The following is a 26,954-nucleotide window of genomic DNA, read 5'->3' on the forward strand; positions in this document are numbered from 1 at the left end:
TTTTATTATCGACGAATATATTATTTATTATTAAAAGAAAAATCTATTTTTATAAGACGCATATAAAAAAATTTAAGGTTCCATGTGGGTAACCATACAGATAAAACTCAGTAGAGAGTTAATGAGGTAATTATTTTCTTAGGTGATTCATGAAAATAAAAAATTAGTGGTGGACAATATATCTATTCACAGCGAGATGTTTATAGTGAATTCGTTAGTTTTAAAACTCTGCATCTTTAATATGTGTATATGTGGTGGTGTATATTTAGAGTTGTACTATTATTTTAAAAAAATAATAGTTTTCACGTGACATGTTCGTGGTTAGAAAAAGGGTAAAAATGACTTCGCGAATCCACATGTTAAACAAGAGCACGATTTTAATACCATGCCAATGTACAAATACGATAAGCATAGTACTAAGGCACGGCAGCAGGGGTTGACAAATCCTATTGAATACAACGCTGCAAGTTGGACATATCACATGTGTCTTGGTATTTCCATACACGTTTTTTTTTCCTTTTTACACAATGCCTCTCTTGTATGACACATTGTTCCTCGTGTAAAACATGCCGCATTCAGAAAAAGGGATGTTATTATTCCGTTAAGGGTAGGTTTGTGCATAGATGAGCACCATTGGATGCGCTAGATCTACGGTTGTGATTCAAGGGATTCGCGAGGAACAGCAACACGAGGAACAGCTGGAGCATGGTGGAATTTTTAGGTTTTGACCGGTTTTAAAAACTTTTTCTATATATATATATATATATATATATATTCTCTATTCTACTCCCTGCGCTAAAAATAGTTATTCAACGCACCGGTCGCACCGCTCCCCCCCCCCCCCGACCCAGACCAGCCCTGAACCACCCCGAGCCCCGCCCCCACCCCCCACCCCCGACCCAGACCAAACTCGCGAAACCCCGCCAACCAACCTGCAATCGTAATCCAGCAATTATTACGACCATAAAATTTTATGTTATACGACCGTTTATGTATTATATCATTACCGTAATTATTTAATCTTTATAACCGTAACCATATAGCAACCAGATCAAAACAACCGCAACCGTGTTCCATTCATATTTCATCATATTTCAACCGTATATTTATTTCTTATTTAACGATTCGACGTGGCAATTAACTGTATCAATTCCCAATCGTAATTTTATATTATATATGGTCGTATACGTGTAACATACCATTGACAGTCATGTTGACGCCGAACCAGCACATAACCGTACTGAACTAGATAATATAACCATATATTTTATTCTTTCACGGTCCCCCTTGCGGCACATAACCGTAGCCATTCGTATTTACTCATTTGTTTTAACCGTATATACGTTATTTATTCACGACAGGATAATTTACAAAAAAATGTTGCCCCGCCCCCACCCCCCCCCCCCCCGACCCAGACCAATCTCGCGAAACCCCGCCAACCAACCAGTAATCGTAATCCAGCAATTATTACGACCATAAAATTTTATGTTTTACGACCGTTTATGTATTATATCCTTACCGTAATTATTTAATCTTTATAACCGTAACCATATAACAACCAGATCAAAACAACCGCAACCGTGTTCCATTCATATTTCAACCGTATATTTCTTTCTTATTTAACGATTCGACGTGGCAATTACCTGTATCGATTCCCAACCGTAATTTTATATTATATATGGTCGTATACGTCTAACATACCTTTGACAGTCATGTTGACGCCGAACCCGCACATAACCGTACTGAACTAGATAATATAACCATATATATTTTATTCTTTCACGGTCCCCCTTGCGGCACATAACCTTACCCATTCGTATTTACTCATTTGTTTTAACCGTATATACGTTATTTATTCACGACAGGACAATTTACAAAAAAATGTTGCCCTGTCGGTTTTGTCATTCATGTTTTAACATTAAAACTTTTACTCAATCATGTTTAGAGCGTTAAAACACGATTGTTCAATTTTTCTTTTTTATTATTTTTTTGGGTTGTTATTGTTCCCCGAATATTTTGGAAACCGCGCCATCTGCTTAGTGCGGTTTGGGGTGGTTTACCATTTACCACATTACGGTTACCATTTTTATTTTCTCGTCATTGCGCAATCTTCGTTCGTAGTTCCTAGGGTTCCGGCGGAAATTCTTCAGATTCATCATACGTTCTAGCCGCCTGGATCACCTTCCGCCGCCGCCTTCTTCCTCCTCCGCCACCTCGTAGAGGGTGAGTTCGTGATCCTGCTCCGCCGCATCGCTTCTCCTCCGTCGAGCGGCGCCATGGACTCTACCACTGGGCATCCGATTGATAATCAATCAAAGGTAAAATCTATTCTCGGGTTCTACTCAGTTTTTAGTTGTATGGTTTTGTTGCCTTATAAATTTTGCTGATTTGTTCAACCCCTGACAACGATTTTATATCAGATTAGGTAGTTTTACCCCACCTCATTATTGTTTATCATCCGGTTTTCGTTCTCAGAAGTCATACTTTAGTATATTAGATGCAATGTGGAGCATTCCATCCGGAATATGTATAAATTTGTACATTTTCATAGGGTATTGTTTTAATACCCACCTGCTACAGTTTGACATCATTGTCATTTTTTATCCGTAGATGCGTCGCATTGATCACATACCAGAGCGCACAACCCGTGTCGCATTCATGAACAGCCAGGTTTATTACGACATGAATGTTGTTGGTCATCAGGCCCATGAAGAAAAATATCCAAATTCTGAGGAAGCTGGTTCAGGTCCTGACAAATCTGGCACGGCCCACAATACTGAACAGGAACAATCAACAGATGATGGCGACTTTGTTAACCCATTGCCAAGAAAGAGAAGAGCTATCAGTAAGGCTCCGTTATCACGCAAACGTCACGCTGAGGACGCCGAAGCATCCCCAGTAATCCCTCCGAAGAAGAGGCTGGCTTCTGCGACTCGACATTCATCACGTTCACCCCGTCCTGAGACACAGACCATCAGGGTAAAAAAAATATTGTCAAAACATTCTGTTAATTACATCCTTAATCTGACCATACAATTACTGTTACATTTTTCAATGGACTTATTCGATATGTTCTCGTGCATACCTTAGGGTAAAGATGGTAAAAAGGGTAAGCTCATGTCTCGATGCAATCCAAAAGATGTCTTGGAAGCCATCAGGTCACTTTCTGATGATCAAGTGGCAGAAATCCGTCGTCTTGGATGGGGCAAATTTCTGGAAATCAAAATTGATGCTGTCGAGAGTCGCGAGCTTTACTGTTTTCTTATGGATCATATTGATATAGTTCACATGAATCTTATTTTATCTCATGATAAAATACTCCCAATTTCTGCCCAGTCAATTCACATTGTTCTTGGTTTACCAATTGGCGGTGGAGAGCTCACCTTTACCAAGACCAAGGAGATTACAAATGCAAAAAAAGATCTGTTTGATATGCTTGGTGAGAAATTGTCGATCGAAAGGCTCAAGCTTGAAGTTTCCAAGGGCCTTGCGGATGAGTTGTCATTGAGGTGTTTCTTCATGATAGTGTTTAATAGGCTTTTGTTCCCGACATCATCATATGATGTTTCGAACAACGATGTCAGACTTACTATGGATATGAGCAAGATTGGTGAAGTTGATTGGTGCAAGCTTGTTGTTGAGGACATTAGAGCAGCGGCTTCTCAATGGCAACGTCGTGATTGTAAGGTCATTAACCCGACCATATCCGGTTGTTCCCCATATCTATTGGTGAGGCACTGAACCCTTTAGAAGTAATAAAATCCTAGTTCAAATTTCGGCATAACATTTATTTTAATATTTCCTTTGGTTTCTTTTAATTTGTTTGCTGTTCCTTTGCGTAACAGATATATTATTTGGATAATCTCAATCACGAGCTGAACAAAGGCGATAGGATTTCAATCCCTCGTGCAGCATTATTTGACAAACACAAGGTTGAGCACCTTACAATGCATGATAGATTCACCGACAGACATGGAAAATTGGTCTATGGTGGTACTCAGGTACTATTTATCTAGTTTAATTCTAATTTCCGCAACATGGATGTTGTTATATGGTTAAGAATCTAGAACCATAATTTTATTGTCAATACACCCGTATATATTTTTAATATGGTTTTATGGATGCTGTTGATATGGTTACATGGTTGTTTTGAATATGGTTAAGAAAATGGTACCATATTTTAACTGTATATTCAACCGTAATTCTTCATACATGTTGTGGCTGTATCAGAGAAAAACACGTTTACAATACTGATTTTAATATGGTTACATTCATATTATTAATATGGTTACATCATCCTCCATCTGTTTAACCTCACAGCTACATTATATTTTTATTTTTCTTAACAATTCATGAGTCAGGTGGGATCGTGCTACCAATCGCATCATCCAGCTATCTTCGCTGGTCCTAGCCACTGCAGCACATCAGATAAGTCTACGGAAGTTCCGCTTCTGAATGATCTACTCTCTGGTGCCAGAACTTTTCTTACTGGCCGCAGTGCGAAAGAATTTTCCACGATGGTTTCAGAAGTTGACTCCTACATCAGCGCCAAGTTGGCAATTGTATATGATGCTAAGCAGAAAATACACGAGAATATGTGTGTTATTGATGATGCTCAGCAGACAATAGTATCCCGTCAGCGTCAATTAGCAGAAGAATTTCGTCGACTCTTAGAAGGCCGGGACCTCAATCATACTTTTCTTATTTTACATTGAACACTTCCCTATTTTTTATTCATAACATTTGCATTTTCATATATTTTGTCACAGATGGCCAAACTGTTACAGAACCAGCACATACTGCTGAGGGGCAGCAACATGCACAAACTGAAGGCAATTTTGAAACTGTAAATCCCAACCTGTCTAAAGAGGCTGACATAGGTATGTAGAATAACCCCACACACCTTCACATAATGTATTTGGTATATGTGCTAGCCGTATAATAAATACCTTATTCATCCAAAATCCTATTTGTGTTGTTTGCAATTTTGTATCACACTATCAGTAAGGCTCCGGTATCTCAATCATAATTTTCTTACTTTTCATTGAACACTTCCCTTTTTTTTATTCATAACATTTGCATTTTCATATATTTTGTCACAGATGGCCAAATTGTTAAAGAACCACCACATAATGCTGAGGGGCAGCAATCTCCACAAACTGAAGGCAATTTTGAAACTGTAAATCCCAACCTCTCTAAAGAGGCTGACATAGGTATGTACAATAACCCCACACACCTTCACACAATGTATTTTGTATGTGTGCTAACCGTATAATAAATACCTTATTCATCCAAAATCCTATTTGTGATGTTTTGCAATTGTGTAGCATCCGGAGACCATGTGGGAGATGTTAATGTTACTGATGATGAGCAGCAGCGTTCGCCACCACCAGGTGCTAACACGTCTCCGGGAGGAAATGATTCCTCGCCTCATGTCATCCCCAATCTACATGCATCTACATCTCCACCACATGAGTCTGGTCGATCGGAAGCTAATGTCAATGAGGATACTTTTGACCCTAATGGCGCCTTCAGTTTTCTTAATGATCCAACCCCTCCCCAGATAGAATCAAGTATGGCTGACGATTCTACTCCTCGTCAAAGTTGCTATCTCATTTTCCAGCTCATGTATTTTCCCCTCCACATTTTTAAATTTACGGTTATAACACATGCGCACCAAATATGCATCTTCCGACCGTACGGTTGGCCTTTCAATTGTTCTGAACCAGGAGGTACTTGCTAATACATTGGCAAATCCCACAAAGGAAGGCTCTGCTGAAGGTGTCAATCATTTCTATCTTCTTTGTCTATTAATTTTTTTGTATTACAACAGTTACCACTACTCGACTGTACCGTATAACAATTTCGTTTTTTTAGGCAAGGACGGCAATACAGATGATGCTATCGATGCTGTTGACAAGATTATCTCAAAATTACATATCGACGGAAACTTCAATGCATACTTGAATGACGAGGCAGTCCAAGCATCTACGGTAATATAGGATTATCTGTGACCATAAATTTTTTTGAAACTAACCGTAATTTAGAACAACAGAACAATAAATGTTTTTCCAATCCCATGTGTTAACCGTATATACATTCATCACGCAACCGTACCTTTTCGTAGATGTATGGAAACACCAATTATAATCTTCTGGTCACATATGCATTACCTAATTTACATTTTTTTCCCTTGGTTTCGCTATGGACTATAGGAGGCACCAACACAGCATGTTTTTGCAAAACCGGAAAGAATACATGATCTAGAGGCAATGTTCCGGGAAAAGCATCCAAATCAAAAGTTTAAGGTGAACCCATTGCCACCACCGGCAAACAAGGCGAAAACGTCCGAATTGTCGACCGACAATGTGCTGCCTCGTCATTACAAGAGAGCGAATCGGAAACCTCCAATGTACTCGTCGCCATTCAAGGCAGGAAAGAGCAGGACTGTCCCTGTAGTTGATCATGCAATGCAACTACGAGACCTTTTATGCTCCCCAGGTTCACCATTAAAAAGGTAACATATAATCCAATTCAAATATTTACAAAATTATAATAAATATTTGATTCATATGTATGTATCCTTCATTATGGGCTCTATTTTTCTACTCTACAGCCATTACTTGATTCAATTCCTCCCATTTGCATGGACGGGTTCAGATATTGCTGACTCATTCTCAGATGGGCGAATGACCGATATATTCTTTCTGGAGTATTTTGTTAAATGCTTGGCGGAAGACGATAAGTTGCACCGGGCAGAATCATACGGTTACAGGATTTTTATGCCGCCCAGAGTTTGTGTGCGTACATTATGTCATTTGTCATCTTTGCTAACCAATTGTTATCTACTTTTTTCCTAATAGAATGTTTATTCCCATGTAGTGTGCACTCAATCCAGAGGAACTCAACAAAGGCAATGATAGAGTCTTTGACCCTACCGCGCTAGACAACATGGTTAGGGAGAACCTTCCTCCCACCGATTGGTCCAAGGCAAAACTGGTGAGTTTAATGGACATAATAGATGTTGATTTCTTCATGTCAATGCAAGGCAATCTAAACAGTAAATCATTTATACTGACATGATTAACATGATCAACCGTATAGGTTTTCCTCTCGATGTGCCACCGCGAGCACATCTCTGTCTATTGCATAAACTTCCGGCACACTCGCATTGATGTACTTGACTCCCTTGACTACAAATCCATCGGAACAAAATGGGAACAACATCACGACAAAGAATTTTGTGATACCATGATGCAGCGTTTGAGTGATTCTTTTCAGAGGATTTCTAAGAAAGATTTCAAGGTTTTTGCAAACATGAGGCGCGTCCCCTTTACTGAAGCTCCCGTAATGGTTAACAGGAATGACTGCGCCTTCTTCTCTATGAAGTTCATAGAGTTCTTTGACGGAGAGGAGTCTTCACTTCGCACTTCAATTGCGCCCGTTAGTATTTTTCCTTTTTGTTAACATTGGTTTCATAGGAATACATTGGTTTCTCAATATTTCTATATTTTTGATGCAGGAGAAGTCTGGTGAGCTCCGATCCGAGATGCTCCATTACTTGTTGTTTCACACTCTGAACGATATAAAAGATATGCCTCCTGAGATCGAGCGGTTCCGGCTATCTGGAGTTCCGTTTTAGTTCGAACACATAATCCTTATTTGTAAATAACTCAAGTTACGATGTTAAGTTGTTGAATGGCATAGCCGATGACCTTAGCTGTAAACCACTTTTGTGTTTATATCATTATGTGTTTTTGGCCCGGAATTTGCATACAAGATTCTTCGTTCTACTCTTACTGTTCAATTATATCTCATATGTGCTAACTGTATTCACCAAACCGTATAATCTGATGGAGTCATGTTTTAGGCTTAAAATCCTATTCACAATACCATATAAGAGTTACTACTTCGGTAATGTACTGTTTTTCCTGGTTCAAGCTTTGAACGTATAACTACATTCTTGTTCCCGTTATATATCGGTTTAGCTACCGTAAAATACAATTTACACTCCGATTTGATTGCCCTATATAAGAAATCAACGCATTTTCATGGCTCAAGTTTTGACCGTATAACCCTATCATCAAACTCGTTATTTACCAGTTTCTGTAACCATAAAACCTATATTAATCTCTTATTTTCTGGTGCCAGCGTTACGCGTATAAAATTTATATTTGTCAACCGTCAAACATACAGTTCATCAACCGTAAAACAAAATTCTGCACCCTTATGTGATTTGATAATGTATATAAAATGACACAATTGAAGCATACAGTTAGGACCTCGACCGTATCGACCTTTAAAAAAAATAATCACTTCATTTTTCAAAGTGCATAAAGGAAACAGTCACAGCAGTATAGAAGATAAGTGCTGGTTCAATTTGTGACCGTAAAAATATTCTTTCATACCCGTAAACTCCCGACTTCACGACCGTATAACAAATTTTACACTTCCATGTCATTGCCCTGTTAATATCTATATAAATTCGACGATTGAAGCATTCATTTAACTCCACGTTTATTATTGTACCTTTACGTTCACGTTCCAAAGTGCATTAATGCAACAGTTACAACAGTAAATTCAATATTTCCATAACCATTAAAATGCAATCAAGCTAACAGTATATTAATTCATTCTGAATCTTCATCCGTTGTAGTTGCATTTTCCTCATCCCCAACTGAATATTCTTCTTCAGAATAGTTCTCAGAAACTCTACGCACGTGCAGATCTTCATCCAGCGACCGGTAAACCTTATTTTTATTGCCTGCCACCGTTGACTTCCCGCTACCCTTTGGCCTCCCCCTCTTTCTCGGACCTTGATTCAGCTTGGCAATCCTGTCCTTGTTCTTTGGGTTTTCTGGACAGGTTCCTCTATTATGTCCATTTGCGATTCCACAAAGCTTGCAAGCTCGGTTACATTTCTTAGGCCCTCTTGCGCCTAGTGTTCGCTTCTCTCCCTCATCCACCCTACGTCCCTTGGTTTTGGCCTTTGGAGGGGGTGCACGGTTGACCATATTGATTATATGTGGTGCTCTTGACTCCATAATTCCATTTACAGTTGTAGTGTGAATGTTTTCATCATGATTTTCTTCTGTGCACATGCCATCTGTCGCCTGGCTGCTATATGTTTGCTCCCAACCCTGTCTTGAGGTAATTGTACTTGTTTCTCCTTGTGAATGTCCAATGTCTGCTGGTAGGTTCTCAATATGTCCTCTTAGAATTTTCAGATCTTTCATTGCCTTGTCGTATGCCGGTCTTGACATGCTTCCTGCACGAACAATTGCCATTGCAACCACTAGCAGCGTTGTTTGCCGGTATTTCTGTGTTGTCCCATCCGGTCCAACCAATCTCTCATCATGTCGGTCAAATGGAAGTTCCATCCTTGCATTCCTGGTGTACCTCCTAAGAATATAGCTCCCTGGTATACTCTCCACCTGTGCTTGCATGAATGCTCGAATCAGATGTTCGCAGAACAAACCTGTGTAAGAGATATCATGTTCAATTATATATCCATAAAACATGGATGTTTGCAATATTGTTAAGAATGCAGAACCATAATTTTATATAGCAATGCACCCGTATATCATTTAATATGGTTTTATAGATGCTGTTGATATGGTTACATGGATGTTTTGAATATTGTTAAGAATATGGAACCATATTTTAACTGTATATGCAACCATAATTCCTATAACATCGTTACATGGTTGATTTTAGTATGGTTACATTGTTATTATTAATATGGTTATGAACATGGAAACAGGTCAATTGTTGGTTCACTTTTTGACCGTATATAACTAATATATTAACTATAAAATATCATTTACTCAACCATACAACTCCACTTGTATGTTTGCACCAGCTAAAATAGAATAAGCACTTCACGTGTCAAAGTGCATAAAGGTACCAATCACAACAGTAAAAGATATCTTGTTCAATTATATTTCCAAAACTGTTGTTACCTGTGTGTTCCCATGTCCTACATTCGCACGTGAACTTCTGACATTCAATATCGGCACACACCTTGAATTGATGTTGACCCCATGATATTTTGTTTGTTCTTCTAGTGTGTGATACCAGGTAGTGGTTTTCCCCCCCACAGGATCATCGTCAATTCGGTACCTTGTTGCTGAAGTCACTGTCCTCTGTACCTGCTCGAAAACTCTTCTTGTATACACCCGTCGTAGCTGATCAACAAATCCCCAGCCACTCTCATCTGTTCTGCACTGCATTTATCAATATCAAATGTTAGAATGCATATGGTCTAACCGTAAAATTATTTGCACTATGCGAAACACACTCACCATGCCACCATATTCCTCTGCGGCCTCGGCCGCTCTCCGCCTTTGGATAACCTTCAGCATTTGCTTGGCAAATTTATGGAGCACAGTTGTGTGGTTCACAAAGTTGTTTTTAACCATCATGTTAGTGCTCTCGCTCCGTTGTGTAGATGTCATCCTTCCACAATATTTATGCTTGAAGAATGCCTTTACCCACATTTCCCTTATATTGTACAGGCTTCTTAATGTCGGGTCATCTTGCAGTTTGAATCTTGACAACATCTCTGCCCACGCACTCTCAAACTCAGTTGGTGTCAGTGGATGGTTGATGGTTGAATTGAACACATCTTTCAGTTCTTTGTGCAGCTCGTACAGCTCATTGAGTTTAGTCTGCACTTTATTTACCACATGCCATCTGCACAGCCTATGTACTATACCCGGGAACATCTCAGGTATTGCCACCTTCATTGATGGGTCTTCATCTAAATTTTTACCCGAAAACATATAATACGGTCAATAAACGAACAAAAGATTGCGTGCAATATTAAACTGCTTGCAAGATTCTTACCTGTTAGGATGCATCTTGGTGTTTTCCCTCCCATGCACCTCTTGAATGTCCCAAACAACCATCTGAAGGCATCAATTGTTTCGTGTCGTAGAAGTGCGCACCCAAATATAGCGTTCTGGTTGTGATGGTTCGATCCAACAAACATTGCAAGAGGCATCTCATATGCGTTTGTCTTATACGTTGTGTCAAAGGTCATTGCATCATTGGCACCAAAGTCCGCATAGTCCCCCTGCATGCTTGCATGGCTCCAAAACATGTTCTTGATGTATCCATCTTTATCACAATCAACGTCCCAGTAAAACTGTGGATTTTGTTCGTGACAGTAACGGAAAAATTCAATCAATTTCCCTATGTCATCTGCATTCTCCTCCCGCGTCTTACCTGCTTTCCTGCATCCAAACAGTATTATGTAACACAATACAGCCGTATATATTTATAGTATGTTACCATAATCGTCACATTAAAATGTTTTATTACCTGTTACCTATGTCACGTGCTGTTAGTGGGACGTTCTGCTCTCCCCCATGCATCTCGCTCAGCATATTTATCGTACAGTTGATTGGCACATTGCTTGTATTTAGTTCGTCCACAAGCTCCATCACCGTCTCATCCTTATGCTTGTGACACTCCATCTGGTTTGTTACTGTTGGTGTTTTCGCTAACGGATGGTTGTGTAACAGCCTAATATTCTCCACCATCACCTTGCCATCATACTCTCTGTCCTCATTCTCCACTTCCTTCAGCTTCATGTATGCTTTGCACCCTGTTTTTTTAGAGAACTTGTTCCGCTTCCTTGTTTCCCCTGGCTTGAAGTACTGCCACTTCCCTGCCAATGAGCATGATATTTCTCTAATTATTTTCTTAGTCCTGTCCCACCTTATTCCAAATCCAGCCTCCTTTGCATACCGTTTGTAGAACTCATACGCATCCTCCTCTGCTGGAAAGAACATTCCCACCTTTGGTATAATGGATTCATCCACATTGTCTCCCTAAAGTATCAATTAGTAACAACAATGTCATTGTAACAATTTATTCAATATAGCATAACCATTGTCATCATCAAAAGATGATATATGGTTGGGAAACATATGTTTTACTGTCACTTGAAGGCTTTGAATATGGTTATCAGTATGAAATAATCAGCTCTCTTCATGTTATATTTTACGGTTAGTCAAATTATGTTTTACGGTTCACTGTATGTTTGGAAAATGGTTATGTCTGTGTATATGGATTTACATTGATGTATAGAAATATACAACAATACGACTTTGGCAATCGAAATGCAGTAAACCCAATGAACTTACGTGAGTAAATGTTAGACCCTCCTCAGGTGTTGCCATCTCTTCCGGCGCCAGTGTTGATGGAGGTGTCCTTGTATCCGATGCATGAGAAGGTATCGACATCCGAGCTGTCAGGTCGATCGTCCTCTCGGGAGTTGGTTGAGACGCAGCCATGGTTCGGGCACAGAAGTCGCTGCGGTCATCATCAGATCGCACAAACTGCTGCGTCGTTACGGGTGAAGGGCACGTGGGTATATTGCTTTGCATAGAGATCGTCTCTCTCCGCCGCTGCTTACGCACAGCGCTGTGTTCATGGTGTCGTCCCATGGCATACACTCGGATGACCTCCAACCCTAATCCTTTTCCGCAATATCCCGATTGATTCTCCATTTGATTTGGCCATTTTTTCCTGAGGCCTTTCTATTTTCATGTAACCTCCCCCCATTGGCCCAACCGTCATCCCGTGAATGGCGCCCATTTTGTTTCCCCCTCATAACGCCCTCCGTAAATAACAACATGTTCATACGGTTGCGGAAGCAAATTTACGGCTGCGATCGAAAGTTTTACGGCTAAAAATTATGCTCGAAACGGATCACAAACTAAATTGAATGGAGCCCTTTTAAATGGCTACGACTCCGAAAAAAGATTTAATCATAATTGATTTATGGTTACATGGATACTTTGAATATGTTTATGTGTACGAAAGATCACTCGTTACCATAAAATTAAATTTTACGCTTCATAACAATATGATTTACGGCTCTCTGTATGATTCATATATGGTTCATAAATGTATATTTTACTACTGGCCAATCTAAGTTATACAGTTCACTGATTGTTTTGTGTACGATTAAAAATCTGGAAATCAACTCGTTCTCAACAAAAATTATTTTATGGTTATACGGTTCCCTGACCAAAGGACATCTTCATACGGTTGCGGTAGCAAATTTACGGCTGCGATCGAAAGTTTTACGGCTGTGATCTTTTTCCCGATCGAAACGGACCAAATATGCTCTTCATACGGTTACGGAAGCAAAATATACGGCTGCGGTCGAAAGTTTTACGGCTTCGAGCGGATTTCCCGAGCGAATCCACGATCGGGGCGCGGGGTATCCTGGGGCGCTAAATAGCTATTCAACGCGCAGCGCTAAGAATAGCAGCGCCCTATATATATATATATACACACACACACACACACACACACACACACACACACACACACATATATATATATATATATATATATATATATATATATATATATATATATCGATAATTAACTTCTATCGATAATAAACTAAGTTAAGATATGTCTTGATTTGATTTTAACGAGTCACTGATAATATTATATTTGAGTTGGACTTGGTTGGCATGAACTTATTTATACGTGATTTTGTTTATGGCTAATTTAAGTTAGAGTTAGAGTTTCTATCTTGGGCCTAGGAAAAATAAACGCACCAAAATATCTGGTGTCTGTAAAGTTGGCTTCACTAGATTGTCTGGAGTGGTGCTGAAGCTGATGTTGACGCCGAAGCAATTTTATGCTAAGCAAAAATGAAGATCAAGGCACCGGATTATCCGGTGATGGGCTTAGAGAGCACTAAACCATTTCATGCAGAGAAAAAAAATCGGTGAAAAGTGGAAGATCTCACCAAATGATTCGGTGATGCAATGCTAATAGCGTCGGAGTATTTTCAAGTGCGCGACAAAATTTGAAATTCGAAGCTCGGCGCCAAGTTTGAAGAAGTCACCGGATAGTCCGGTGTGGGAGTTCATGAACACCGGATTAATTTTTATAGAGAGGTTGCGAAAGGAGAGTATGGTATAGATAAAGGCGTCAGATAGTTCGATGACAGAAAAGTGAGCATCGGAGTTTCACACCAGATCAATTCTTGTAGAGAGCATTTTTCAGTGCGCTAAATAGAAGCACATTCACCGGATGTTCCAGAGTTCAGTGAGTGAACACGCTGAAACATCTGGTGCTCATGTTTTGTGCAGAATGAGTTATGAAATAAGAATTTGTGTTATGGACTAACTAGAGATATCCTTGTAGTTTGGAGATATGCGTGTGTTTGTTTTATGGTGTGCATGTGATGGATGTAACTTAACGGTCGACAGTGGGATGATCAGGGCAAGCGGATACTTGGTGCTAGACGATCAAAGAGACCAGAAAGAGTCAAGAATGATCCTAACAGTACATGTAAAGTTCAAGCAAAGCATGAAAAGGATAAAGGAAGAAGACGATGTGTGACAAAGTCAAGCAAAAGAGATATTGGTAAAAGTGACAAGGCAACCCAATAGATCGAAAGCAGGTGAGACTTGCCAGTGGTTAAGATCGTAAGACGGAGGACACACATCAATATAGGAACTCTTGCTTGAGGCAAAGCAAGTGACAGGTAGTCACGTTTTGAGAAGCGTGCTATGATTTCGCGGTTTGGCCACAAAAATGTGGGAGGACTAGAGGGTCAAGTGGCATCATCACGAAGCTTGCGTCGAGACGAAGCTAAGAAAGAAGTTATGACCGTTCGATGAAATGAGTGAAATCTGGACTAAAATACTCTGGTGGTAGGTAAGAGTGCACTATGGTAAAAAGGTATTTTCGGAATAAGAAAACTTAAGGGTCAAGGAAGCTTTCAAGAGCTATAAATTAGGGGTAGAGCTATGGGAGAGCTTTGAGCTAACCATTTAAAAGCCCAGTGATAGGTTTTGGAGGAGGGAAGATGTCGGAGGATTAACTCATGTCGCAGGGATCCCGAGAGACCCCTTTTTAGAGATTCGGCCGGGGGGATGATCCTGAATAAGTTCGTCGGAGAAATGAATGAGAATAAATGCAACGGCCGGTGGTAGGGGTGATGATCTAGTGCAAAGAGAAGTAAATGCACCGGAATTTAGACAGGTTCGAGCCGCACAGGGGCGTAATACGCTACTCCTGTATGGATGTAATAACTGTCCTGAGGAAGTCCCTCAAGGATGCGCTGGTTACAAGAATATTTGTCTAACTAAGAGCTTGAGGCTCCTTGTTCTTGGGCAGGGACTGTCCCTTGTGCGTTGTGTTCGTCTATGGTTCTGTTCTCGCTGCTTGGGTGCTTGCGGTCTCTTGTTCCCTTGTCTTCTTTTCTGTGTTGCCGGCTCTTTTAAGCACTCGTCGGCTGCGACATGCCCCGAACGGGAAGGGGGGGCACAAGTTCCAAGACGCCATGACTGGGAAAGGCGCTATCATTCCTTCTGGGTGAAGTGACCGGGGGGTGGAAAACGCGGCGCACGCCTGGTCACCTATCACCATAAACGCCCTGGCAACGGGCGCCGTAGAGAGGACTCACCGGGCAGCCGCAGAGCAACCCGGCGTGCCCGCCCTGTCTTGTTCCTCTGCCACAGCAGGGCGGCAGACGGAACGCCTTGATCCTGGCGATGTTATCACAAGACACGCCGGATGATACGGGATGGGACCCGTGCAATTAATAGCCCCATGCCTCTCTGCCAAAACATGGCAGGAACTGACACTGTGGTGGGGGCAGTTGGGGATGTCAGGCCACGCACGCTCATTAAATGCGGCTTCGGACCTCTGACTGATTGACACCTCATCGGCGGGTGCCTCGGGGGTCTTTCTGGGTCGTCGGGGCACCGAGTGCTCGGGGGTACTATTCACCTCCCCGAGCACTCTCCCGAGAATGCCTATCCTTGTCCTCGGGGTACCGGGTGCTCGGGGGTACTGTCCACCTCCCCGAGCACTCTCTCCCGAGCACTCTTGCACGAACCTTCGAGGAACCGAGTGCTCGGGGGCTGCCACGTGCAACCCTGAGCACTCTCTCCCGAGCACTCTTGCCCGGCCCTTCGGGGAACTGCGTGCTCGGGGGCTGCCACGTGCAGCCCTGAGCACTCTCTCCCGAGCACTCTTATGCGGATCCTCGGGGAACCGAGCGCTCGGGAGCTGCCACACGCAGTCCCGAGCACTCTCTCCCGGAACTTGGCTCTTCTGATCGTCAGGGGGCTAGGGCGCTCGGGGGTGACCGGGCACCTCCCCGAGCACTTTCTTCCCGGTACTTAAACTCCGCGAATCATCGGGGAACAGGGGTGCCTGGGAACCACGGACTGTGGCCCCGAGCACCTTGTCCCGGGACTTGAACTTTCCTCACCCCGCAGGAGGGACCTCGCGGGATGGCGCCATGTGGCAGATGGCTGGCCTGGCCTTAGGACTCAGGGACCCCCGGTTCTTGATACACTGACAGAAGAGAATAAGCTTAGCCTTTGTAATAGGTCAGAGCTTTTATGAGAAAAAATTCTTTATAATCTACTAAAAATAGGGCTGACATATGTGCTTAATGAAGATTATTTTCTTACATATACTTGTGTTCATCTCCTTCTAGTCTTTTGCTTTTGATTCTCTTGCCTTATGTGCAAGTTTTTCTATTTTCTGGTTGATTTTCGTTTTTTTTCCTTTGAGCTACGATTTTTTATCCTTACGACGTTCTTCTTATTATTATTAGGGACATAAAATACGCATACAGTAGTATAAGTTTAAGTCTCGCACTTCCTTATCTCTAAGTCATCAACTTGCAGAGTTTCTTCATCCAGTGACAATCTTCTTGAGTTTATCTCTAAATTGTGAGTTTTTTGTGGCTACGGTCATGAAATGATCCTAAATGAAACCTCATGTTCATTCTGTGTAGGCACAAGTTTTGTGTGTCTTCTCTTTGTTTCTCTCTATTTACTTCTGTTTGTGTGTTTTTAGGAGCGTTAGGTGATGAAGGAGTAAGCTATCTATTTTGAAAGAAATAATAAGACGTCTATTCACCTCCTTTAGTCGTCAATCTCAATCTTACAGTCGAGTAACAATATAAAAAAATAAATTATTTTTATAGCTTCGTGATTTTTGACGTTGTTGTTAAATAGAACGACTTCGTGGTAATTGGTGTTGTGGCAGCTACAATGCACTATCTCGTAAGTCTAACTTAAAAAATTATATATATATATATATATATATATTTGAAAATAGATTCTTTGCACGATGCAGTGACATTTTACTCGATGATATGATAATTGACATCATGGTAATTACCATATATATATATACACACACTTTCAGAATGGCCTATTTATAGAATACGGAGTATGTTTTAAAAAGTCAAAATGTAAAAATTCCACTGGATGAGTAGACGGAGAGCACTCGACAAGTCGTACAAATACCTTCTCCCAAATCCCAATGCTTCCCGCAAAAGCAAGGAAGCAAAGCAACAAACCGGCCGTTTCGTTCTTCTTCCTCCGCTGAGAAGGCGAGGCGACAGCAGCAGCATGTGATCCGTTTCATCCATTCCTCTCGCGCCACCAAAACACCCTGCTCAATCTGACGTCACCATATCCTCATCGCGTCATTAATCTATCATTGCGTCCACGCCTGCTCCACTCTTCGCCCGCCCATCCTCCCTTCCCTTCCACGCGACGGATTTTCGCTACATATCCTGCTTGATTCGGCCAAGACTGTCGGAAGCTTGTGCTTATTTACTTCCTTCTTTTTTCCTTTGCATTTTTTGTGGGGTTTTTTTTTTATCTCCCCACGTTTCCCTCTTCTCGTTGTGTGTTGATCTGAGACTGAGAGATCGAAGCCATACGATTCTGAGCGTGTTTAGGTTGTTTTAGCTTGCAATTTCTTGATCCGGTAGCCTGCGCTGCTCGAAATCCGACTCTTTGGCTTTTGGTGATCACTTGATTGGTTTCTCCTATTCCTCTAGCTAGTTTGTGTGAGGATCGACTTGCGAATTGGGGATTCTCACCATTTGATTTCTTGGATAGGTTGGTCTGGAATCGAGGAAAAGGTTCCGTCTTGCAGTTCTTTCTCCTAAAAATTCAACTTTTTTCGGGTTCAGAAGAGTTCAGCTCGAGATTAAACCAGTCGGAGTTTCGGTTTGCTGCTTACCGAGCTCATCAAGATCGCTTGCTTCAACTGTCAATGGACGAGTCCGGGGAAGCAAGCGTTGGGGCCTTCAGGATCGGGCCGTCGACGCTGCTCGGCCGCGGGGTCGCGCTCCGCGTGCTCTTGTTCAGCTCGCTGTGGCGTATGCGGGCGCGCGCGTACGCCGCCATCTCGCGCGTGCGCAGCACGACGCTGCCGGTGGTGGCGTCCTGGCTCCACCTCAGGAACACCCATGGTGTCCTCCTGATGGTCGTCCTCTTCGCTCTCTTCCTGAGGAAGCTCTCCGGTGCGCGGTCACGGGCGGCGTTGGCGCGCCGGCGTTGGCTATGCGAGAAGATTATGCGGCGTGCGGCGACGTATGAGGAGTGGGCGCGTGCTGCCAAGGTGCTTGACAAAATGTCTGAGCAGGTCCATGAGGCGGATTTCTACGACGAGGAGCTGATCAGGAACAGACTTGAGGAACTCCGGCGGCGCAGGGAGGAGGGGTCTCTCCAGGATGTGGTGTTCTGTATGCGCGGTGATCTTGTGAGGAACTTGGGGAACATGTGTAATCCTGAGCTTCACAAGGGCAGGCTTGAGGTAATTGGCAAAATTACAGTCATTCCTTTCGGTACTGATTCATGCTATTTATTTTGTACTTGTAGAGCTTTTAACATTAAGGTTGTGGTAAATGAATATGCTCACGAATTATTGACCTCAGCCTTTTAATTCTGTAAATTGTAAATGTACATATGCTCAGTGACCGCAGTGATGATTATCCTGAAGATGTTTGACCAAATTCTAGATACAGCTCATTTTGTATGAAGTGGTACTATCCATGCCAAAGATGTTTGTGATTGTTAACTATTTGCTCCAATGCTACAAAACCCATAGCAAATTTTCTTGCTTTCTTTCCCTAAAAAAAAAACATATTTTCTTGCTTTCAACTAGATATCCAGCATTATGAAATATTGAAGTATCTGTCACCACCGTTTTAGTTACATGGTTGATCTGTTGCAATGCAGGTTCCTAAGCTTATAAAAGATTATATTGATGAGGTTTCTACTCAACTGAAAATGGTGTGTGAATCTGATACCGATGAGTTACTTTTGGAAGAGAAGCTTGCCTTCGTTCAGGAGACCAGGCATGCCTTTGGGAGGACAGCGCTACTATTAAGTGGGGGTGCTTCATTGGGGTCTTTCCATGTAGGTGTAGTGAAAACATTGGTTGAACATACGCTTCTGCCTAGAATAATAGCTGGATCTAGTGTTGGTTCCATTATATGTTCAATCGTTGCTACCCGAACATGGCCAGAGATTGAGAGCTTCTTCACAGACTCATTACAGACCTTGCAGTTCTTTGGTAGGATAGGTGGAATTTTTGCAGTAATGAGGCGGGTCACGACTTATGGTGCACTACATGACATTAGCCAGATGCAAAGGCTTTTGAGGGATCTCACAAGTAACTTAACATTTCAAGAGGCTTACGACATGACTGGCCGTGTTCTTGGGATAACTGTTTGCTCTCCTAGGAAAAATGAGCCACCCCGCTGCCTCAACTATCTGACATCACCACACATTGTTATTTGGAGTGCTGTAACGGCCTCTTGTGCATTTCCTGGGCTCTTTGAAGCTCAGGAATTGATGGCGAAGGATAGATTTGGCAGCATAGTTCCCTTCCACGCACCCTTTTCCACAGGTCCTGAACAAGGTCCTGGAGCATCGAAGCGCCGGTGGAGAGATGGGAGCTTGGAGATGGATTTGCCCATGATGAGACTCAAGGAGTTATTCAATGTAAATCATTTTATTGTGAGCCAAACTAATCCTCACATTTCTCCACTCCTCCGAATGAAAGAGCTCATTAGAGCCTATGGAGGCCGCTTTGCTGGAAAGGTATGTTTGTGACCCTGTGGAGTAGGGACCTTTAATTGTGTGGGTCTCATAGTTTATGATGTGCTGTATCTTAGCATTTAAACCTGTAATTCATATTGCAGGTAGTTATTTTATTTTTATATTTTTGAATGTTCATCGTTTTCCCCACATGCTGGCACATTATTCATGGTTATCATCTTCTGCATATAATCAATATCTGGTAGGATTGAAGAGTTTATTCGGTGGTAGGACTAAGTGAAATTAATTCACAGTGGATATCCAACCAATATTCTGTACTTCTGTTACAAACGCTTCTGCATGTATTTTATCTAACACCGTTATCATTGCCGGTTATCTTCCCCGAACACTCAGTCAGAGTGCTGTCTTTCAAAATTCAGTTCCTATCTGATTTTTTTACCAGTTCTAACTTTGATCTAATTTGTGTAGCTCGCTTGTCTTGCTGAGATGGAGGTTAAGTATCGATGTAACCAAATTCTAGAGATGGGTCTTCCACTGGGAGGACTTGCAAAGTTGTTTGCTCAGGACTGGGAGGGTGATGTCACCATGGTTATGCCGGCAACAGTAGCTCAGGTATTTTCTGATCTATGCGTAGGTTATATAGGTGAAAATAAACACAAGCTCTTTGAGTTCAAGACTTTTCCCTTACATCTCTCCAATTTTCAGTACTTGAAGATTATACAGAATCCGACATATGCGGAACTCCAGATGGCTGCCAACCAAGGCCGCAGGTGCACATGGGAGAAGCTCTCTGCAATCAGAGCAAACTGTGCTATTGAACTTGCATTAGATGAATCCATTGCAGTTTTAAACCACAAACGGAGGCTGAAAAGAAGCATTGAAAGGACAGCGGCGGCTTCCCAGGGACATGCTAACTTTGTTCGACTCAAAACACCAAGGAGGGTACCGTCATGGAGCTGTATGAGTCGAGAGAATTCTTCAGAATCTCTCTCAGAAGAAATTTCTGCAGTTGCTACTTCATCCACGCACCAAGGTGCTGTTCTTGTTGTCGGCACACCAAATATTTCTCACCATGTTCGGCACAATTCACATGATGGAAGTGAGAGCGAATCAGAAACCATTGACCTCAATTCTTGGACCAGGAGTGGTGGGCCTCTAATGAGGACAGCATCAGCTGACAAGTTCATCAATTTCATTCGTAATCTTGAGATTAACACTGAATTCAATAGGGCCTGTACTGCAGAGGATGAGACCACAGACATTTTGTCGGAATCTACCTTTCATAACGATCCACGCCCAAACAATAGTTCTGGAGTTACTACACCAGACAGGTGCACAGAAGTTTCTGAGACCGAATCATACAACACTGGCAACACTAGAGCCAGTCAAGCTTCTGAAGGAGATTTTCTGTAACCTGAGAGTACTACTGACGGTATTCTACTTAACATTGCGAAAAGAAAAGAGACGTTCTGCTTGCTCAGCACAACCGTGTAACTGAACTGGCTGAAAGCTCCTCCGCCGAAGCGTACACGGAAACTTGTGATGTCGTCTCAGGGTCTGACTGTGATGAAGATAACAAGGATGCAGCTGACTCAAGCAATCCCTCAATTGGTCATGCTGATTTGTAACTGCACATCAATCTTTAATTGACTAGGTTCTAGATTTTGACAGGTTTGTTATAGTTTATTACATCAATGCTGTCCATGAGAACTGCAGTGCCTCTATTTAAAGAGCACAGATGACATTGTGATCTCTCATATAGTGATGATATAATTGTGTTAGTATTTACATATATTGTGAAATCATTGTTTGTTGTAGTATAGCTTATACGAAATCATCAGCAGAGCTATTTCCTACTTTGCATGTATGCACTGGCATGATATGGCCAACTGTTCGGAGACCGATTTTTATACTATTCTGATCAAGTTTCGAAACTAATACACCCTGCTTCTTTGGGCATTGCTGGAAAATTCATTCCTTTTGAGCATATTCAGCGATCATATACGCTAATTTGGCATCATTTTTATTTGGAATATCAAATAGTTTGTTCACCCCTTTGCTCAAATACTGACATAGAAGTCTTGCTGACACTTGAATCCTACTACATAAGTTCATGCCACATCTCAGAATTGTACCAGAACAACGGTGACAATACTGTCCTTATTCCTTGAGCACTGCCATAGTGCGGCTGACAACTTGAGCTAATCCTCAAACGGCCGCAGGTTGTGGTTCACAGATGTAAAGCCGCCATCCACCATGAGGTTGAGAGCGCTGACGTACCTCGCCTCGTCGCTCGCCAAGTATAGCACGGCCTCGGCGACATCCTTGGGCATCAGATCGACGCCCTTGAGGTTGGCCTCGCCGCCGATGAAGGCCAGGAAGTCCTTGAGCGCGTCGTCGGCGCGCGCGCCCTGGGGCAGGTGCGGCATGGACAACGCCGTGGGCACGGCGTAGGGGGACACGCAGTTGACGCGCACCCCGTGGCGCCCGAGCTCCGCGGCGACGCTCTTGGTGAGCCCGGCCACGGCGTGCTTCGACGCCGTGTACCCGTGCGGGCCCATCCCGGCGATGACGCTGGCCACGCTCGCCAGCGACACGATGGAGCCCTTCTTCCTCGGGATCATGACGCGCGCCGCGTGCTTCATCCCGAGGAACGCGCCGTGCACGTTGATGTCGAACACCTTCCGCACCTCGGCGAAGTCCACGTTGCGGATGTCCGTGACCTTGTCGCCCGTGATGCCGGCGTTGTTCACCATGACGTCGAGCGCGCCGAACCGCTCCGCCGCTGCGTCCACGGCACGGCTCACGTCGTCCTCGGACGTGACGTCGCAGTGGACGAACATGACATTCTGGTGGTTGTCGCCTCCTCCGAGGGAGTTGATCAGCTGCTGGCCGGCTTCGTCCTGGATGTCCGCAACGCACACCTTCGCGCCGTGCTCCCTGAAGAGGCGAACGATGGCTTCACCGATACCGGTGGCACCACCGGTGACGAGGGCGACCTTCCCTTCCAACCTGTCCTTCAGAAGGAAAACAAGATTAAGTCTAAAGCACATATACTAGATTCAGTACCAGAATTAACTATCGTTTTCTAGATCCTATCATCCTGCAACTCTGCACTACGATAATAGAACTGGAATTAGTGTCAGAATCATCTAAGTTTTCTAAATCCTGAATCCTGGTGGCTGGTACAGTAACAACATCCCCCGATCGACGTTGAGCTATGAACTGATGTGTACTGCAAGCCTGGAACAGTAGAATGGTTAAAGATCCACTTGGCACGCTAAAAGGCAAGCACAACTTCTCAGTCCTCGCAACACACTCCACTGACGAAACAACAGAGTAAATCCTTCGATCCGCTGAACTTTGCAGCAGAAAGGTGGGAACTTTACATCAAGATGGAGCCTTTATTGCACCGAATCGTCAAACGGGGGGAAAGGATTAGCAAATAGGGGTGAACAGCCACAGCGACAGCAACCGGATCGTGCGGCAGAGAAGCCATGGATGGAAAAGGGAGGAGCAGGGCACGTACCGCTTCGCGGAGGAGGAGGATGCCGAAGAGCCCACCGCCGACATGCCTCTGGATTGAGGGCCTGGGGCTCCGTGCCTCCGGCGTCGCCGAATTCAGTGCGCCTCGTCGTGGCGAGAGCGAGAGAGGGGAGGGGAGGGGAGGGGAGTCAGAATCTCAGCGGCGCTCGCGCATGGGCCAGTGAAGTAGGCATCCGGGTGTTTCGGCACGGCGCAGCCGTCCATTTTTTTTTGGTTGAAAGCGCAGCCGTCCATGTTACCAGCACCACTAGCGCCGTAGCACGGCCCCATCGCGCCGGCCACAATAAACTCGCGACGCCGAGAGCTGTACTCTGACGTTTTGGCCGTGGCCGGGGATCGAGATCCTCTAACTTCAGCAACGTGAAGTTAGAGGTATACAGTGAACTGAGTCTGGATAAACAGTATTTTGCAGTGGGTTACTGTAGGAAAAGTGTGACTGCAGAGGGCGGCAGAGGGATCATCCACTGCAGAGGCAGCTAAGCACCCCTACGGGACCCCGAGCGCTAGTGGCCCAATCGCGGGGTTGTCTTCCATGATCAGTCTGTCTGGCGGCTTTGTGAGGAATAGGTTGGTACTCAGTTTCCCGCTCCTGAGGTAAGTTTCTCTGGGTAGATGTGGATACCTCAAATTTCTCTTTCTTCCTTGATTCCGTAACTCTATTATTTGTCTCAGACCCTTGGTGGCCTCTGTGGCCACCGTAACAACCCCTCCGACGGCGCCCATGCGAGATGTTCCGGACCCTCCGCCAACGTTGGCCTTGACCCTCGGAGCGTCGATAGTAGCTCCAAGCCCTGTAGGTTCGGTTGAGGAGCCCGTCTCGACCCCCGACTTGCTCACCGTGGTCAGCCGTATCCCGGCCTTCATCCATAGGCTGGTTGAGGAGATGGAGGCGGTGGCCAACAAATGCGCCAAGCTGGAGAAACAAATGGTCGAGCTGTAACAAAGGTGTGGCGAACTATGGCGAGAGAAGGCCACACTCTTCGTTGAGCACCCTCAGCTCAAGAAGGACGAACGCACCACCCACGACATTCTTTGGGATGCCTTCGAGGCGCTAGTAGATCCTCTGGGAGCCTCAGGCTGGGAGCTACCGAGCCGAAGGACAATCGTACTGTCTGAGCCTGGGCCTATGCCCTCAAGATCCTTGCAGAGCACTTTTCTGAGCTCCCAGCCACCTTGGCGCTAATGGGTGCAATGGACATGTCGCAGGCGGTGAGAGCGACTACGAAGTATATCCTCTGGTGCTACTGCAGTCGTGACCCCAACTTCAACCTGGACCTAATCTGGGAGGGAGCTGTGGTTACCGGACCCGAAGCTAAGGAGAGACTGCAGCGGGAGTGTCAATGGGCGGTGGACTATGTGACATCCATTTTTCGGGTGGAGGCCACCGAGGAGTAAAACCTGACTGTAATTATGGGTATGTAATATACTTGAATGAAGCCCCCCATTTTATGCTCTCTGATACGTTTGTGTGGTGGTGATCGTAGAGTTCCCGGAGTGTTTGAACCATCCACCCATACCGAGCCCGTGCCCACGGCAACCAGCCTGCAAACTCTTGTTGAAACCTCAACCATTCCCTCCAACGCTTCCGCCGACCGACACAACTCCGAAGCGGCAGCTGAATGTGAGCCTGGGTTAGCGGTTGGACGAGCGAGTACGTCTAGTGATCTTCAAGGTGTGTTATTCCGTGCACTTGAGTCAGGTGTTGGCCTTAGGCTATCTACGTAAGACCCGACTGGTTAACTCTTGTGACTTGCGACCTGTTTCTTGACCAGCCTGCCGGGAGGAGCTACTCACAGCGCAAAGGGATCGGGAACGGGTGACTCAGGAAATTGTCTTGCAGGGAGAGGAATTTCACAACCGCCTTAGCCATTGTCAGGAGGACCTGCTCACAGTGCAGAAGGACCTAGAGCAGATAACCAGTACTGTTTTGAAATCCTGCATGCTAAACAAGGATTCCTCCCTTTTTTATGAGATCCTCGTAGGCTGCCTCCTCCTCCGGTATCCAACAGGAGTGGTCGCTACTCATGTCAGAAGCTTAAAGAGTAGACCCTTCTGTTCGCCCTCGGGTAGAACTTGCTCGAATAAACAACACATCCGGTTAGTTTCTGGGTACTCTCTAACCTGCTCGGATCATACCTGGCCGAATATTTCGGTTTACGCCGTGAGGCTGTGTTGGTTGCCTCGATGTGGTGAGCACTCCGGGTGGAGCCGCTGTGGTCCGTGAGCTCCCCCCCAGCACCGGGAACATGGATGTCCTCCGCCGAGTCTCGAAGCCTTCGGCTTCAGATCCACTGTCTGGAATCTGGAACACATCAGGTTCGTCTAGGTTGTGTCCAACAAAGAACACCTCGCCGCGACCCGGATTCTTTGGATGGGATTCATCGGCCATTGGGGATTCGAGTATGGATCGCCTAGAACAATTAATAGCACTTACCAGAATGCCAAAACACGCCCCCTACCTGGCACGCCAAATGTCGGGGGTGGATCCCTCACAGTGATACTGGGGTGTATCGGACAACGGGTGTGTGATCTGTGTTCTGGGGGATGTGCTTGTGCTAATCTAAGAAAACCAGAGTTCATCCAGATTTAGACCCCCCTTGGGGTAATAGCCTTACATCATGTGTATTCTTCTCATTGAGTATGGTTTCTTCTTTGTGTTTTTTTGCCCCCCTTCTCCAAGGCGGACTCTCTTCCCCTTATAGCCCAGGAGGAAAGGAGTCTTACATGTGGCCCCATCAAATAGACCCATACCTACATAGACGGTCAACATAGGCTATCATTACTAAGCACGCATGCACTGTGCCTGCTTTGGAGCGCTGCGATGCCAGTCCCATCCGTCAGCCGCTTCCCCGCTTATCAAGTCTGGGTTGCCCGTTCTGCTCTGTTCCATCGCTAGTTGCCTACACGTGCCTACGATGCCCTCTGTTCATCTGTGAGCCCATCCCATAACAATTAATGTTGCGGGATGGAACACAGAAGCTTGCTGGCCATGGTTGCCTCGACCGGAGTGGTGTGCCTGGGGAAGGAAAATGGCATGTGCATGGGTATTAAATTATAGTTATCTGTTTTAGATGAGCACGTGCCCCACTACCAGTAGGGACTGGTCATAGTAAGTCCAACGTAGGTCAGGGGTGTGGTCACGCGGTGCCGAGCGGTCACGCGGTGGTCCCTGTTTAGAGAAAAGGAATTAGTCCTGCAAAAACTTATCATTATTGGCCATCCTGGCGGAGGGACCCCATATTCTTTACAACGACAATGTCCTTGCCACCTTGGGTTAGGGTAGAGAGCTTACGATAATTGGACTAGGTTGTTACTTGGGTGTGCTTCACGGGCATACCCGTGTGCATATTTTAATACTTGCGTTCGACCCACAAATTTGCGGGAACCCAATCCGTTGTACCTGTGGACAAAATCTCAGACTCGTACCACTCTCATCGGGCACAATACTCGCGGGTAGGATTGTCATCCCTACCGATGACAACCGCCATGCTTAGCCTCTCCGACAAGCGCAATAATCCGATAACTCTGCCGCCACGCTCATCA

General features: G+C 44.2%; 5 protein-coding genes and 1 long non-coding RNA gene across 6 annotated transcripts; 4 read left to right on the plus strand and 2 right to left on the minus strand.

Moving 5' to 3' along the window:
* The first annotated feature begins 2,682 nt into the window (after positions 1-2,682).
* Positions 2,683-4,254, plus strand: LOC133914001 (uncharacterized). The gene is made up of 4 exons (XM_062357168.1): positions 2,683-2,979; positions 3,091-3,687; positions 3,846-4,001; positions 4,231-4,254. Exons 1-4 carry the CDS (start codon positions 2,683-2,685, stop codon positions 4,252-4,254), a joined length of 1,074 nt encoding a protein of 357 aa, XP_062213152.1.
* A 513-nt stretch (positions 4,255-4,767) lies between these two features.
* On the plus strand, positions 4,768-5,564 carry LOC133914069 (uncharacterized). Its single transcript, XR_009909164.1, has 3 exons — positions 4,768-4,880; positions 5,103-5,213; positions 5,328-5,564. It is a non-coding gene; the product is annotated as an uncharacterized LOC133914069 (long non-coding RNA).
* Positions 5,565-7,222: 1,658 nt separating this feature from the next.
* Positions 7,223-7,776, plus strand: LOC133914070 (uncharacterized). Its single transcript, XM_062357227.1, has 2 exons — positions 7,223-7,443; positions 7,523-7,776. The coding sequence occupies exons 1-2, from the start codon at positions 7,252-7,254 to the stop codon at positions 7,640-7,642; spliced, it is 312 nt and encodes a 103-aa protein (XP_062213211.1). The 5' UTR covers positions 7,223-7,251; the 3' UTR covers positions 7,643-7,776.
* Positions 7,777-8,630: 854 nt separating this feature from the next.
* On the minus strand, positions 8,631-13,250 carry LOC133914002 (protein FAR1-RELATED SEQUENCE 5-like). The gene is made up of 7 exons (XM_062357170.1): positions 12,153-13,250; positions 11,326-11,837; positions 10,849-11,237; positions 10,305-10,762; positions 10,078-10,226; positions 9,963-9,979; positions 8,631-9,478 (listed from the first exon to the last, which is right to left on the minus strand). Exons 1-7 carry the CDS (start codon positions 12,516-12,518, stop codon positions 8,631-8,633), a joined length of 2,739 nt encoding a protein of 912 aa, XP_062213154.1. The 5' UTR covers positions 12,519-13,250.
* A 4,077-nt stretch (positions 13,251-17,327) lies between these two features.
* LOC133915178 (triacylglycerol lipase SDP1-like) lies at positions 17,328-21,824 on the plus strand. The gene is made up of 4 exons (XM_062358240.1): positions 17,328-18,615; positions 19,041-19,907; positions 20,334-20,477; positions 20,571-21,824. The coding sequence occupies exons 1-4, from the start codon at positions 18,073-18,075 to the stop codon at positions 21,276-21,278; spliced, it is 2,262 nt and encodes a 753-aa protein (XP_062214224.1). The 5' UTR covers positions 17,328-18,072; the 3' UTR covers positions 21,279-21,824.
* A 43-nt stretch (positions 21,825-21,867) lies between these two features.
* Positions 21,868-23,558, minus strand: LOC133915179 (zerumbone synthase). The gene is made up of 2 exons (XM_062358241.1): positions 23,395-23,558; positions 21,868-22,877 (listed from the first exon to the last, which is right to left on the minus strand). The coding sequence occupies exons 1-2, from the start codon at positions 23,436-23,438 to the stop codon at positions 22,067-22,069; spliced, it is 855 nt and encodes a 284-aa protein (XP_062214225.1). The 5' UTR covers positions 23,439-23,558; the 3' UTR covers positions 21,868-22,066.
* Positions 23,559-26,954: the final 3,396 nt, after the last annotated feature.

This window comes from Phragmites australis, chromosome 4, assembly GCF_958298935.1.
Source record: "Phragmites australis chromosome 4, lpPhrAust1.1, whole genome shotgun sequence".
NCBI lineage: Eukaryota > Viridiplantae > Streptophyta > Magnoliopsida > Poales > Poaceae > Phragmites > Phragmites australis.

Coding starts and splice junctions, on each gene's coding strand:
- LOC133914001 (XM_062357168.1), top strand. CDS start 2,683: ATGAATGTTGTTGGTCATCAGGCCCATGAAGAAAAATATCCAAATTCT. Junction 2,980..3,090: donor CTGAGACACAGACCATCAGG/GTAAAAAAAATA, acceptor TGCATACCTTAG/GGTAAAGATGGTAAAAAGGG. Junction 4,002..4,230: donor TGGTCTATGGTGGTACTCAG/GTACTATTTATC, acceptor TGGCTGTATCAG/AGAAAAACACGTTTACAATA.
- LOC133914002 (XM_062357170.1), bottom strand. CDS start 12,518: ATGGAGAATCAATCGGGATATTGCGGAAAAGGATTAGGGTTGGAGGTC. Junction 11,838..12,152: donor AGGGTCTAACATTTACTCAC/GTAAGTTCATTG, acceptor TTGATACTTTAG/GGAGACAATGTGGATGAATC. Junction 10,763..10,848: donor ACCAAGATGCATCCTAACAG/GTAAGAATCTTG, acceptor GTAAAAATTTAG/ATGAAGACCCATCAATGAAG.
- LOC133915178 (XM_062358240.1), top strand. CDS start 18,073: ATGGACGAGTCCGGGGAAGCAAGCGTTGGGGCCTTCAGGATCGGGCCG. Junction 19,908..20,333: donor GAGGCCGCTTTGCTGGAAAG/GTATGTTTGTGA, acceptor TAATTTGTGTAG/CTCGCTTGTCTTGCTGAGAT. Junction 20,478..20,570: donor TGCCGGCAACAGTAGCTCAG/GTATTTTCTGAT, acceptor TCCAATTTTCAG/TACTTGAAGATTATACAGAA.
- LOC133914070 (XM_062357227.1), top strand. CDS start 7,252: ATGATGCAGCGTTTGAGTGATTCTTTTCAGAGGATTTCTAAGAAAGAT. Junction 7,444..7,522: donor TTCGCACTTCAATTGCGCCC/GTTAGTATTTTT, acceptor TTTTTGATGCAG/GAGAAGTCTGGTGAGCTCCG.
- LOC133915179 (XM_062358241.1), bottom strand. CDS start 23,438: ATGTCGGCGGTGGGCTCTTCGGCATCCTCCTCCTCCGCGAAGCG. Junction 22,878..23,394: donor TCCTCCTCCTCCGCGAAGCG/GTACGTGCCCTG, acceptor TCTGAAGGACAG/GTTGGAAGGGAAGGTCGCCC.